The following is a 15,708-nucleotide window of genomic DNA, read 5'->3' as shown; positions in this document are numbered from 1 at the left end:
TACCCATAACTACTTGTCAATAATGTGAACACAGGAGACGTCAAAAGTTAATTTACAGCACTGATATGTAAATTGTTGCATAACATATTTTTGCCCTTTTCATGCCAAGTGTAAACAAATCCCCTTTTGATATTAATTCGGTTTGCAAATTGGATGTGATTTATTTCTGTTTTTTTTTTTTTTTTTCAGGGACCAGGCGGTCCTCAGGGAGTCCATGGCCCAGCAGGAGAGGAGGGCAAGAGAGGACCCAGGGGAGAGCCTGGTGCTGCTGGACCCATCGGACCTCCAGGCGAGAGAGTGAGTACCATCAACTTGTTTATAATTGGGCTATGCAAATGGATAATTTTGTAGTTAATTGAACTATATCTTAGTTTTCAACACCCTACTATGGCTACAAATAGTTCACTGTAACAATCCTAAGTTATACCTTACAGGAGTAATATTGTATGCCTTCCCCCCATTTCTGTTGCTGCTAACATAACGTTGTAGATTTGATGATAAATCTTCCATTTGCTCTGTATTTTCCTCTTTAGGGAGCCCCAGGTAATCGTGGTTTCCCCGGTCAGGATGGTCTGGCTGGTCCCAAGGTGAGCATTGCCCTATCAACATCCGTGGTTCACAGTTGGAATAGGAATGAAAAAAAAAGCTGCTGTGGGGAACAGGAAATTAACAGAGCCTGTCTGTGCTGCCCAGAGGGGGGGGGGGGACACAACATCTAAACCTGCAGAGGAAAAGCGATAAGAAACTGATAAAAAAAAATGATCCGTCACCTGGAGTCACAGTCATAAATTTGTCAAGATTGGTGATTACACTGCGCATCTCACAGTAATTGTGTCGGGAAATTGAGGCCTCGATAATGGAGATTCAACCATGAAGGAGATAGCACCCGTATGGAATGACTGCTGAATTACAACACCTTGCAGGATCAGCCCTTTAAAATTACTTCCACAAGCACAGTTCTGTCAATAATCCCTGGAACAAATACAGTTCATTTCATCATTCCTTAAGTCTGATCAGAAATGGTTACGGAAACTTAAGTTGTATGGTACTGCACCAGTACAGTTCATTATACTTTGTTTCAGGTTAGATCTTCAGTTTCAAAGCTAGTCGGAACGGAATTCATGAGAGCTGTGGTCTCGTGCCCACTTGAAAGCAATTGATTCACTCGATGCTAAGAAACCAAAAAATTCATACTGGGCGGGGGAAAGCATCTTATCAACAGCAATTCTCAGATCATGCCAAACCCAGGCCTGGTGGTGTGGCCATGAATACGTGTGGCAGCAGTTTCCGTGTGATCAGTGGTGATGTTGATCACAATCATTTGTGTTTCACACCTTGTCAATTTGCAGAGTCAGATTCAAACCTCTTTACAAAGATAACAATACTTGGAAATCTGCAAGTGTCATATAACTATACACACTTAATGTATAGTTAGCACGACTCAATGGATTTTTAATCCATCAAACTTCTGAGTGCCCTATTTTTACCCCTGGTACCCCCGATCAGCGTAGTTGTAGTTATTAACCCCTCTGAGAGTCAAAGTAATCACCACTGAGTCTTGGACAACTGTATTGTACTGCGAGCCTGGTACTATTTAATGCAGTTACATGACAAGACCACGCGGTGGCATCATAGCTCTCAAACCTGCAGAATGCCGGTAACACACTGCAAGGAATATGCACCCCAACTACTTTAAGTGATATCCAATTTCACACCTTCTACCTCACTGTTTCCTTTTCAACAAAATGAACCTGCCAGAATGATCATTAAGTCGACTGAAATTGACCCCTTTGGACCATCAAAAGTAAAGCTTCCTTTTTCTATGGTAAGGTAATAGACATGTCTCTTCCTTATTAAATGACTGAGTGTAAGGTCTCCCGTTTTCTATCTCCGAATATAGGGAGCCCCTGGCGAGCGTGGACCCTCTGGCGCTGGTGGCCCCAAGGGTGCTAATGGTGACCCTGGTCGCCCAGGAGAGCCCGGACTTCCTGGTGCTAGAGTAAGTTTTTCCTCGACAATAGTTTGTCTCTCCTGCTGTACCACCTCTCTGGATTCTGGTGTTTGGTAGAACCTCACTGAGTCAATACAAAATAACTTCAAGATAAAAGGATTGTTAAAGGAGAATTCTTTGATTTTCCAGTTTCGAAATTTTTTTTTTTTACATTTATTTCTGATTTTTCCCTTTTTCTCCCAATTTGGTGGCCAATTGATCCCTATTTTAGTTAAAACACCCACCCTCGTACTACATGCATTCGCCAACTGTATCTCTCCAGCCGGCAGTCTTGAAGGAGACGCCTCGCCACTTTTGTGACAAGGCGAATCCAGGCCGATCCACTGCTTTTTCCGACACACACAGAGACGCATTCATGTGACGAACAGAAGCCGACTCTGCCCCCCTCCCGAAGACAGTGTTGCCAATTATTGCTGCTTCATCAAGTCCGGCCATAGTCGGATCTGACGAGACCGGGGCGCAAACCCCTAGTCCCCAGTGGGCAATTGCATCAACACAAAGCCGATGCTTAGACCGCTATACCACCGCGGACCCCTAGTGTCGAAATATTTTTGACTATTTATAATGACTCTTCAATGAGCAGTTCAGCTTAGTCTCATGTCAAATATTTGTACTCGGTCCCCTGAGTAATCTTCTGGTGAGTAAAAATGTCAGCTGTCATTTGCATTTTAAAACATTGCATTGTGGGTGTTCTGGTAGTTAGGTAAGCACATGTATAATGTGTGCTCAGGCTTGATCTCAGCATCCTAAATTCAAATTCAATCAAGGACCTTTTTCTACATGTCTTCCCCTCTCTCTCTCTTCTCTATATTTCTTCTGTTTTCACTACTCTTTCCAATGAAATGTAAAAATAATCCTCAAAAAAAGAAAGCGTACTGTATTTGCATGTACAAGTTTTCTGAGATCCACCAACAAATGAGAGTTCAGTGATTGAAGAAGTGCCCTAGTGTTCATTTGTAAGAGGGTTTTAATTCTTAGCAGTTAATCTGCAGCTCTGATTGAATGACAATTTTAACGGAATAACACATTGCTTTTAGTTATCATACCAGTACAGTTGGTGGATAAACCAACTTGAAACACACTTTATTATAACATATCAGGTGCAGGAAAGACAGTACATCCTCCTGGGCTGATGTAATTTTGTCCTTTCTGGCTGTGAAACATTCATTAAATTTGCTCTAGACAGAAATCATTCCAAACATAGCCCTTTAAATCAGCTTAGTTGTGTATTTTTAATATTTAGATCACAAGTGTACTTGCCCTCTAAACTGTTGCTTCAGGCTAAAAATGTTAACAGTGGCTAATCAATTTCCCACACTGCCCTGTGTTACCACCTTTGTTAGCCTAATGTCCATGTAGAGGGATGTGAACACTCTTCGGCATTTTGTTTGTTTCTCTTCTCTATAGGGTCTTACTGGTCGCCCTGGTGATGCTGGGCCTCAAGGCAAAGTCGGACCCTCTGTGAGTATTTTTTTTTCTTCCAATGACAAGTTTACTGTTTTTATTTCCTGTTTATGTGATTTTCCCCTTCAAATTGGTCTGCGTAATCACACAGCATATACCCTCATTGTAAGTGCCAGACATATAAGCGCTGAAATGCTATGAATGGAATAACAAGGAATGATGGCGTAATATAGCTAAATGTTCTCCCATCACAAAATGGTCCATAAGCAGCCCATCAAATTAAAATGAATTAGATTTAGCAACACTTTTTATCTATTAGCCTTACCAAAAATAACTCCATGTTCCTGATTTTGTAAGGCAAACTTGTGTGGCAGATGGGCAGGATAATAGTATTTAAGTTTCAATGAGAATGACTTGCTGCAAATGAGCCCATTCTTTCTGTACATACGCCGACCAATATGCCATGTTATTTAGCATCGCCTAGGCTATAATTTGGAAGATATGTATCATGGTTTTCATGATAACCCATAACCCAATTTTCACTCAATTTTCTATCTAGACCAATGTTTCCTCAGGTTTATACAAGGTTGAATAAAATGTCTTTGAAACAGTTAGCTATTAGGTACTTAAACTATAAATTTAACTTGTGCAAATTCTTTTTGGGTCCGTACTGCCTTAAGGCACTCTGGCTTAGCTCAGCATTAGCAAAGGAAATTGGTCTAAATTGGTCTAAGTTATTGCAACTGTCATGGGTATTACTGCTGTACGCTGCAAATATAATTATCCTTGCAATTTTATAAATAGGCTTCGATCTTACTGCAAGAACATGTAGATATTTTTAGGTTGTATGCTGGACTTATTTCAGCAGAAGTAAAAGGGGATTATACCTTCATGTCCAGACAAATCATGACATAATGAAATATTAGGGAAGAAATCACTTTTGCTTTCCTAACTCACCATCCCATTTGTTAGATTTAAATCAATAGCCCACTGGTTGTATAATCCCTATCTTCTCTGTGTACCTCTCTTCCAGGGAGCTGCTGGTGAGGATGGTCGGCCAGGACCCCCCGGCCCCCAGGGAGCCCGTGGACAGCCTGGTGTCATGGGATTCCCCGGACCCAAAGGAGCAACTGTAAGGGAATTATTTTATATTTACAAATAAGTTGCTAGATCCGGAAATTGTTACAGGTAATAAATTAAGAGAAATAGTGAAAATGGAATAAAAAGAAGAATATGTCCATTACTTGTTTAAGATATTCAGTTTATAGTAGAAGGCATGCATGGACCAACCAAGTGACCATGAATAGCATTGTTTGTGCTTGTTTGAAATAAACTCTTGAATCTAAAAATGTACAACTGTTCTGGAGGATTTGTTTGCCTGCTATTGGCTGTTAAATGACTACAGCCATGCAAACAAACGTCATGCCTTTATTGACAAGGAAATAATAGTCATTTTATGTATAAATTGGCTGGCATGGTAGCTTAGTGATTAGACCTGTTTCCTCACAGTAAAAGGGTCCCAATTTCTATTGCAGTCCTTCCACTTGGGGTTTGCATGGTCTTATTATGATAATGTGAGATTCCTTTCACAGTCCGAAAAGAATAACAGGAGAATTGGAGACTCTAAATTGATTGGTATGGAACGAATGGTGTATTAATGATTGTGTATGTGTGTGTGTGTGTGTGTGTGTGTGTGGCCCAGTGATTGACTGGTGACCTGTCCAGCGTGTCTTCTTGTCTTCTGCCCAAAGCCTGCTGGGATAGACTCCAGTTCCCCCTGCAACCTAGAATTGGATTAAGCACATCTAGAGAATGAATAAATCAGTGATGTACATCACAAACCTGCTTTCTAATCCCACTGTAAGTGCATTACCCAACATGTCAGTTGTGGCATTGCAACTGACTGCTATGTGTGCTTTCATTTTAATCAGGGTGAGCCTGGAAAGCCTGGTGAGAAGGGACTCTTGGGTGCACCTGGTCTGAGAGTAAGTTATTCTCTTTTTTTCCTCTTAGATTTATCTTGGATTCATTTGCTCAAAGCAGGATTTAGAAGCTCACTTTCTCTTACATGAGATTTTGAATTTAATAATTAAATATAAAAAGTTATACTGTCTGTGTCACCAAAAACAAAACATTTCCAATATTTTCCAGTCTGCCAATGTTTCATTGAATTATGATATATTGAAACTCTCATTCAACACTGTGATTGCCATACCTTCAAATTTACTTAAAATCATACGTTTATGGTCATAACTCAGTATAAATAATCCCCTGCTGTATGTTATAGAGAGCACAGATGAAAGCAACCAGATATTACATTACAATGATTTCAAGAGATTAAATCTGTACATATGTAAACTATGACCAGAGAAGACCGATGTATAGAATTTGCATGTGACAAAGAAACAATAGATGAAATAGTACAAAGACAAATATATTTTACTTTTTTTTTTTGCTGGATGCTGTCTACACTGTGTAACTGACAAACTTGAAGCTTAGGCTTCTTATACAAGTCCATCTGATGCTGTCATATCTGTTGCCCCATCTTCGCACAAGAAGCCCATCCAGACGCTTGATTACAGGCATATTCCCTCTATCAAGATCCTTGCATTGCCTGTGGCCTAACTGCTATCTCTCTATCCCTCCTCTATCTCTGCTCCTGTCTCCCCTCCTTCTCTCTCTTCCTCCCTGTCCTTAGGGTCTGCCTGGTAAGGATGGAGAGACTGGCGCCGCTGGACCCCCTGGCCCAGCTGTACGTATCTCTGTCTCACCAATCACACTCCACAGCTTCAGTGCTGATCTTATCCAACCTCTTCTCAATTTACTTTCTGCGGCATCTTCAAACTGGGGTATTTTCATTTCCCAGGCTGCCTTGGTCATAGCCCCAGCTGAAAAGTAGTCCTTGAAATGAATTGGGTCATTGTTCTATTTAGCGTCACTGACTTATAATTGATCATTGATCTTCAGTTTACAGAATATAGCTGACATCATGTAAACGTATAATGTGTCATTTAAAACTTGAGACTTACTATTGACTCTCACATCTGCTTTGATTAGTCTCATATATCCATTTATTAAGCACAGGGGGCATTTTTGTATTTAATGACAGTACAGGGCATTTCCTGAATGTGTCTTAATTCAGTTCAACAGGAGCTCAGAAAGTTCAGAATTAACCAGAATTTTTTATAAAAGCGCTATCAAAATGCAGCTTGATTGATTGATTGATTGATTGATTGATAATTTTGGTTAACCTTTTGTGGTGGGAAAAAAATGTTTATTTTGATACCACTGACATTCAAATCCACAGTACAAGCAGCAATCACACTCTTTGATATCAATTTGTGTCATTCTTGACACTAAGTGATAGTTGTGTATGTTCTTGGGAATTTTAATCAAGAGTTTTGTAGAGTTGCTGCAGTTTGCGTGTCATTGCAATTCAGGTAGTCAATGAGGTTACTCCAAAAGACAATGATCCAAACAGTATGTGAGTTAAAGTCTGTATTTGGTCGAGCCAAGAACACGTACATTGGTCCTCTCCAGTGATTACACTGAAACTGCACAGTATTGCGTAAGATTACATAGGAAAAGCTTACTCATGTCTTATGTCTTTGAACAGTACAGTATGCTTTAGGGTAGTGTTCGTTATTGAGTCAGATACTATTAGGCTGCTATCCGGAAGCTGTTTCAGAACCAGACTCTAATTTGTGAAATACCTGGTATAAACACAGCACAGCAGAATCAGAATTAGAATCAGTTTTCACATGACCAGGGATTTAATTTGAGGCATATGACATTACACAAAATGTGATAAAAGTAATACAAGTCAAAAGGTAATGCAAGTGAAAAAGTAAAATGTAATGCAAAAAGTAAAGAAGTAAGGTAGAAGTAGTGTAATGTAAAAGGTAAACAAGTATTTCAAATATGTGCATATTATAGACAGTGTACATATTTAGACAATTCAGTCAAATTAATAACTTGAAACATATTAGCTAAGCTTATGCTAGCTATTGAGTGTTTTGATAACTGCTTACAAATTATTTAATACTCGATGTGCTATCAGTACCCCTACAGTAATGTAACATCTTTTATCTCTTCTAACTGTACAGGGCCCCGCTGGAGAGAGAGGAGAGCAAGGACAGCCCGGTCCCTCTGGTTTCCAGGTGAGTTGTGTTTGCTGTAACTGTGCCTGTGTATTTAACAGTAACTTTAGCTTTATTGGTTTGTTTTCATGTCTAAATGTAACAGTAGCTATAGTGGTAACTGTGACTTCATTTGTGAGTATAATGTAACTGTAGCTGCATCTCTACTAATAACTTCATTTGTTGCTGTTCAAGTTTAAATGTAAACATTGCTGTATGTAATGTACGAGTATGACTCTTACCTGTGTCTGTAAAAGGTAACTGTGCCCTTCTTTTAATACCCCTCTCCATTTATCACTTTGACAAATGCATCAGTCATTCAGTTTATCTCTGGCAGCTCACATGGAGAGTAGCTGTAATGGATAAAACATTGCAAACTTGGCTATTTTTTATCTTCAGACATGTATCTTTTTGCAGTGTTTATGATCTGTGATATAATATACACATTTTTATTACCATTCGTGTTTTTTTCTGTTTGTCTTCTTCTTTACTATTCCTATGTGCAGGGTCTTCCTGGACCTCCTGGCCCACCTGGTGAGGGAGGCAAACCTGGAGACCAGGTGAGTGCAGGGCTTGATGAAATGAAATTTGGTCTAAATGTTATCCTTTGCTTTAAGAATGCACTTGTGAATAATTTAAATCTGTAATGTATCATGATGGCAGGTACAAAGTTCATTTGGTTTTTCCTGTAGGAACACAATCTCTCCAAAATGGAGCTAAACATATCAAACTTAATATAACATGCCCCTCTGAGTGCATTTAAGGCACCTTACAATATGATACAATGTGGAGGATGTAAGAAAGGAGACAAGACCGCTTCTCCTTTTGACCACACAGCTGTGGTAAACAAGGAGTTATTTCCTCCAACTAACTTCAAGTGAACAGTTCACAATATCAAAACCTCAGTCTCGTGTCTACCCACAATCCTCCCCACTAACCCCTGAACCCACTGTCTTAAAAGGACTGTCTTTGGTCCACATGGTGAATATGTAACTGCAAGTAGGTCACTGCATATGCCCCCCCCAGAATTCACCATGACAAAAGGAAAAAAAAATCAATGTGGCGGGGGAAGAATAATGCGGCCAAAACAGCTCCTCTTGAAGGGTGTAGGGGCAGGGGGCGTCCTCGCTGAGGGGGCTGGCTAGTTGAACTGGCCTGTCCAAGTCCAGGTAAGCCAGCTTGAGGCGGTCCACCTAAACCCACTCCGGCTTACCGTCCACCATCGCCCGGGAAAGACAGCCGGCGATGAAGTTGTCCTTGCTGGCGACATGCCGGAGGTCAGTGGTGAACTCCCAAGATGTAAGAGAGCTGGCACTGCTGGCACCCAGACCACGGCTCGGTGGCTTTGGCCATGGCAAATGTCAGTGGGTTGTGGTCCACAAACACAGGGAACTGGCAACCTTTCTGCAGGAACCGGAAGCGGCAGATGACGAGAAACAGGCCAAGAAGCTCCCGGTCGAAGTTGCTGTACTTCCTCTCACTGCTGCGCAGTTGGCGACGGAAAAAGGTGAACGGCTGCCAGGCTCCACCCACCCACTACTCATACACTGCCCCCATGGTGTAATCTGAGGCATCCGTGGAGAGTGCTACTGGGGCCGTTGGTGATGGGTGCGCCAACAAGGCAGCGTCAGCCAGCGCAGCCTTAGCATCCTCAAACGCCTGGCTTCTCTCTTCCGACCAGTCCACTGTGCACTTCGGGTCCTTAACCTTCAGAGCCTCGTAGAGGGGGCGCATGAGATGAGCCGCCTGGAGAATGAACCGGTTGTAAAAGTTCACCATGCCAGGAACTCCTGCAGGGACTTCACCGTGTTGGGACGTGGGAATCTGGCGATGGTGTCCACCTTGTCGGGAAGGGGGGTTGCTCCATTCTTTGTAACCCGGTGCCTGAGGAAGTCAATGGCTGACAGGCCCAACTGGCACTTCGCCAGATTGACGATGAGCCCATACTGGCTGAGCCGCTCGAACAGCTGCTGGAGGTGGACCATGTGCTCTGCCGCGGACATACTGGCCATGAGAATGTTGTCCAGGTAAGCAAACAGGAATGGCATATCTCACAGCACAGAGTCCATGAGCCGCTGAAAGGTCTGTGCAGCCCCCTTGAGCCCAAACAGCATCCTCCAGAACTTGAACAGGCTGAACGGCATAATTACTGCCGTCTTCAGCACATCCTACGGGCAAACCGGCGCCTGGTGGTATCCACGCACGAGGTCCACCTTGGAGAAGATGACCACCCCCGCCAAGTGCACAGAGAAGTCCTTGATGTGTGGGATGGGTTAGTGGTCTGGTGTCATGGTGTTGTTGAGGCGGCGGTAATCACCACATGGGTGCCAGCTGCCATTAGTTTTCGTGAACATATGCAGGGGAGAGGCCCACGGGTTGTCAGAGTGGCGCATGATGCCGAGGTGCTCCATGTTGGCAAACTCCTCCCTGGCGATGGCGAGCTTGGCTGGGTCGAGGCGCCATGCATGGGCGTAGACTGGGGGGCCCATGGTGGTGATATTGTGTTCCACTCTGTGCTTGGTGACTGCTGATGAGAAGATGGGCGTTGTGAGGTCCGGAAACTCCACGAGCAGGTGCTGAAATTCATCCCTGGTGGCAAGCATATTGGACAAGCTGATGGGACCCACCTCCCTCAGCGTACATTGGTAGGAGCAGAAGGAAACGGCATCAATCAAGTAGCGGTTTTTAATGTCCAGCAACAGTCCATAAGTGCACAGGAAATCTGCACCCAGGAGGAGAATGGACACCTTCGCCATCACAAAGTCCCAGCCGAACCGCCAACCTCCAAAAACCACCTCCACATACCTCGTGCTATAGGTGCAGACAGGGGTGTTGTTGGCAGCATCTATGGGGGGGCCGAATCCATCAACAATTATGTCCACTGGTGACGCAGGCAGGATGCTCCACTTCATGCCCGAATCAACTAGCAACCGTCAGTCGCAGATGGTGTCCAGAATAAACAGCAGTCTGTCTTCCTGGCCATTGCTCAGGGCTACTATTGAGCGCCGGCCCTGGCTTTTCCCGCACTTTTCCTGAAAGCGCATGATGCACGGCAATGCTTGGCTTTGGCTCCAAACCTAGCATGGTAGAAGCACAGTCCCCCTGAGTCCTGCTGCTGACGAGAAACTGCTGCCATGGCGATGCCTGCAGCCTCAACCGGAGGTGGTGGAAGAGAATGGGCAGGTAGCAGAGCGGCCACACACTGCTGTTGGCTGGACAGAAAAATCCTGTCAGCCTCCGCGGCCAACTTCCGAAAGTTGGAGATAGCCAACGCAGCATGGATGTGCGAGGGGAGCTGACAGAGGAACAGCTGGCCGAAAAGGAAGGTGGGGTCACACGAACCCAGCATAGTCAGCATCTGGTCCATTAGCGCTGATGGCTTGCCATCTCCCTAGTCTTGCAGCGAAAACAACCTGTCCTCACGCTCCACCTCTGCTAGCTCAAAAGCCTGCAGCAAGTGTCTCTTAGTTGTGCCGACTTATCCATGGGCAGCAGGGCTTGCAGCAGACCCAATATCCGTGACACCATAGATGTTCCGAGTGCCGCCACGACGTAGTAGTACTTGGTCTCATCCACGGTGATGTTCCTAACAGTGAACTGGGCTTCGATGTGAGCGACCATGCTGCCGCAGTCATCTCCCAGAAGTCGGGCAGTTTGAGCGAGACAGCGTTAGCCACTGGTAGCTTCGTTTTCCATGGCTCATGTCAGGGTCACCAATGTGGAGGACGTAATATAGGAGACGAGACCACTTCTCCTTTTGACCACACAGCCGTGGGGTCGTTTATTTCCTCCAACTAACTTCAAGTGAATAATTCACAATATCAGAACCTCAGCGTTGTGTTTACCCACAATCTCCCCCCTTGCTAACCCCTAAATCCAGTCTTAAAGGGACCGTCTGCAAGTAGGTCACTACAACAACACAATAAGCTATGTTGCAACATGATCCAATTTCATATGATGTGATACTTCTTTATTGTCTTAATGCTCAGAAATGTGTCTCGCAAATCTACATATGTTGACATAAACATACCAAAACAGTTATGTTTTAAAGTGCTTTTAGTGCATATTCTTTTATAAGGACTTGTAAGTACAGTAAACATCGTGGATTAAAGATTATAAAACAGATGCTATTTTCTATTAGATTGGGAATCTCTCTTTCCTTAAACCTCTCAGCCTTCATATTATCTTTTTCCTGGCCCAGGACAACAGGCAAACATTAACTTAGTTGCTTGTTGATGTTGTTGAAACAGAATCATATTTTCTTAGTTTACTTCAAATAAGTGAACCTATCACTCTCTTTTTCTCCTTCAAGGGTGTTCCCGGAGAAGCTGGAGCCGGTGGTGCTACTGGACCCAGAGTAAGTCTGTTTGGTCTGATTTCTCCTCATATCTGATTGGTTTATTGATTGTCATTTATACTGTTGATTATAAATATGTGTCTTGGGTGTGCCCCTCCCCACACACACACATGTAGGGTGAGCGTGGTTTCCCAGGAGAGAGAGGAGGTGCCGGCCCTCAGGGTCTGCAGGGACCTCGTGGTCTACCTGGAACTCCTGGAACTGATGGACCTAAGGTACGTCAAATCAATCAATCATTCAAATTTTATTTATACAGCACATTTTGTGCATTAAAATGCAATGTAACATGCTTTACATTGATGAAATTAGAGCTCACAGGTAAAAAGAACATAATGAGCAAAGAAGAAAACAGAGTAAATGAATAAAAAAAATTGAATGTTAATAAAATATTGTGAAGATGGCATAGCAGAATAATAAAATAGAGTAATAAAGTGGGGTCAATCTTGTTTAAATGATCAGGTGGTAATTTCTAAGGTGTGTGTTACTCGTTCTTTCAACAAGGAACATCACATTACAAAAGAGAAGAGATACAGATGCTCTCAAAAGGTCATCAAGTGAAGAGCCTTCCTATAGTTAGAAGTGATCAAACAATGCTGGTGTATGATTAAGGCTATTATGTTTACAAGTTCTTTCAATATTTCTTGCTCAATAAACTGGCAACATTACTGCCTTGGCCAGTTGGTCTTCAGGGCTCAGAAATAGTACACACATGGCATGAGAGACACAAAAGATTGGAACAATGATTTACAAACCAAAATGGTGAACTGCCCAAATGTTGCTTTTGAGCCCATCCCATAGTGTAAATTCATAACAAAGTAAGACCCTATTTATCTAAGCCCTGGAAATCCCACCAGGGACATAGATGGGGACATGACTAGTGGTGCTGGTGGGGTGGCCAGGCTTGAGGACATGTAGCACTCAAGTGAAAGCAAGGACATATTGTTTGTTTGGTGGGTTTAGATAGACAGATGACTCTTTTGGTTGATAGAAAGATCAGGTGTGGAGTGGAGTGATTGGGTGTGGAGTGGAGTGATTGCTAAATGGGGAACAGGTAACTGCTGGTGAAGGCTACGGTACGGCCCTGTCCCAAATGGCGCCCCAAGCCCTGCAGTCCCCCTCCAAGTCCTCACTTTGGCAACATCAACAAGGTGTGGACCTGTGGTGTGCTAGTCCTTGAAAGTGCATGAGTATAAAAGCAGGAATTGCAACATCTCTCACCCGCGCATTTTCAGAACAGAGACAGATGAATTTCAGTCATTTCCCCAACACTTTAACCAACACAGTAATCCTAAATTCACATTACAGTACCATTTATGAATTTACCACTTACTTACGTTTGAATAAGATATGAGACATCTTAGTGGCATTGCTGTCTTGATATTGCAATGTAGCTTAAGATTTACAAAACTCCCCGTGGAGGATTCAAGCCATTTCATGCTGAGGTAGGAACAAGTATATTGGGGATTTTATAACTTTAACCCCCTATCCTCCAAGAAATTATCCCAAAAAGTTTTGGGTAGTAGACCGCTGTGAAGTCCACAGCGATGTGGGCTTGATGTGCCAAGGGCTCATTGGGGGCACTGATGAGCACCCTTTTGAAGCACAGAATACAAGAGATGGGACACCTTATGGCCTCGGGGTCCTCATGGCCATCCACAAATGAAGACAGCGAGACTACAAGTGCACCATTTGGGACAAAGCCAAAGTTAAAAAAGTTAATGCATGTCTTGGAAAAAATTACCAACCTGCAAGCTGTCCTAATGCCTGGTTCCCTTCATCATCTGAGAATTTGAGCTAGATTTATGTCATGTCATTAGAATTAAATACCATATCATTAATACAGCAAGGAACACCTAGGTTTCAAGCTATACACTCATATATTCATATTATATTTTGTTATTTACTGACTGATAGAGTTGTAGCAGTTTGAAATAATGTACCTTTGTCAGGAAAGCCAACATGTTTTATTTGGGCTAACATTTGACAATGTTGGCATTATTTGCCTGAAAGAGAAACAAGTGTCAATCGGTGTCTGCAGAATTGACCGGTTTTAACTTTGAGTTAACTTAGCTTTGAATTCTTCTTCAAGGGTTATCAAACGAGAGAAAGAGAGACATCAGAAAAGGAGCTGTCCCCCCTCTGATTTCCACTCCACAGAAGCATAAAGTGACAATATTTCCAATATAGATTTTCAATCACATGTGTAACACCTATCAACAAACAACCGCTGGTGTTCAATCATAACCATACAGTAATCCACCCTACAAAAAAAGGAAAATAAAGGAATAAAAGAAAGAAAGAAAAAAAGTGGAGCAAGAACACAAAGCGAGCCAGAAGCGTTATCTTTGAATTGCAGTCCTGCCATTTTTAAACCCAGTTCACCTGGCTGCCTCAGAGAAAGGTCAGGGACGAGAGGATGGATAGAAACTGGAATTTTCAGATCCTCATTATCAGACATGATAATGAGGATGATGATAATGATGATGATGATAATAAAGGTGGAGGGATGAGTTAACTATGTTTTGGTGGTGGAGGAAGATTATGAGAGATGTGCACTGGCAAGCAGTGATAGAAACGTTACTACCCCCCCTTGAGCTAAAAGGCAGTTTGAAGTCATTGGCAGGGAAGAAAGAGGCTGTGTGAACCCTGTGGTTGCATACTAACAGCGGGGAATAAGGCAGCTGAGTTGCCGTTTCGTGTGTTGCCAAGGTGTCTGGTGTGCGGCTGAACCAGAATGTGATGCTGATAATAGCTCTCTGATGACTGCTTGACCAGGCATGGGCATGGTGGAGAGACTTCTAGAGACTAAAATCAAAGGAAGAAGCCTGTTACTGCACTGCAAATGAATGTGACATATTGATAAATTGCATGTTTAAATTTAAATACAAATAGAATTTAGCCTCACCAACAGCAAAAGCAAACACATGCCAAAGGAGAGATTTTTTTTTCTTAGACTGATAGATGGATTCCCAAATGGAGAACCCAAAGTGATGCATTTTCTTTTTATGAAATATTACATATCAAAATTTATGCAACTGATGAATGCATATGATGGAACTTAATTAGCCTACAATTTACATAGTCAAAATAACCAAGATTAGGGATTTGAATTTATGAAATGTCCCCATAGTTTACTGAACAACTATTTTTATTCATTTGTTCATTCATTTAACAAACCAACACCTTCCAGCAGGATATGAGTGTTTCTTTTGTTCATTACCAGGGTGTCTTCCCACACTGTGACAACAGCGTTCGTGTGAGGTTGGATCACAAGTAAAGAGAGGGACAAAAATGCTTATCAAAAAAACTCAAAGAAGCAGCAGAGTGCACTGACAAAACAGAGATGGTTATTGTGATGCTTCAGTATAAACCCCACTGAGGATCAGTAAACATGTGGGCCCTTATCACATCTGCAGCTGGTGATTACAATTTACATACAGTCATTCAGCCTTGAATAGTGTATTTTCCTTCTAATTCTTTATCCCTCTTTCTCCGTCTGTCTTTACATCTGTCTGTCTGTCTGTCTGTCTCTCCTTCCTTGGCCCTTGCTCTCTATCTGTCTCTTCCTTTTCATTTCCCTACCTTGATTTTGGTCCTCTCCATAATAGGGAGCCATTGGACCTGGTGGTGCCCCCGGAGCCCAGGGACCCCCTGGCCTGCAGGGTATGCCCGGTGAGAGAGGAGCCTCAGGCATTCCTGGACCTAAGGGAGACAGAGTAAGCCATGATCAGATCTAAGTGTCAATAACAGAATATTTATGTTTTATTTGTAGCATACAAGTTTTTACTATATGTGTG

At 42.7% G+C, this 15,708-nt stretch overlaps 1 protein-coding gene across 1 annotated transcript in view; it reads left to right on the top strand.

The window, feature by feature from the left end:
* Nucleotides 1-15,708, top strand: part of col2a1b (collagen, type II, alpha 1b) — a 73,748-nt gene that overhangs the window by 33,827 nt on the left and 24,213 nt on the right. The window contains exons 23-34 of the mRNA XM_056301620.1: nt 190-297; nt 534-587; nt 1,901-1,999; nt 3,419-3,472; nt 4,449-4,547; nt 5,347-5,400; nt 6,114-6,167; nt 7,522-7,575; nt 8,061-8,114; nt 11,867-11,911; nt 12,028-12,126; nt 15,520-15,627. Of these exons, the coding sequence (XP_056157595.1) occupies nt 190-297; nt 534-587; nt 1,901-1,999; nt 3,419-3,472; nt 4,449-4,547; nt 5,347-5,400; nt 6,114-6,167; nt 7,522-7,575; nt 8,061-8,114; nt 11,867-11,911; nt 12,028-12,126; nt 15,520-15,627 (882 nt within the window). The remainder of the gene's footprint in view (nt 1-189; nt 298-533; nt 588-1,900; nt 2,000-3,418; nt 3,473-4,448; nt 4,548-5,346; nt 5,401-6,113; nt 6,168-7,521; nt 7,576-8,060; nt 8,115-11,866; nt 11,912-12,027; nt 12,127-15,519; nt 15,628-15,708) is intronic.

The sequence above is a fragment of the Lampris incognitus genome, chromosome 2 (assembly GCF_029633865.1).
Source record: "Lampris incognitus isolate fLamInc1 chromosome 2, fLamInc1.hap2, whole genome shotgun sequence".
Taxonomy (NCBI): Eukaryota; Metazoa; Chordata; class Actinopteri; order Lampriformes; family Lampridae; genus Lampris; species Lampris incognitus.
Note: the sequence above shows the minus strand (reverse complement) of the source record. Positions and strands in the feature narration are given on the sequence as shown.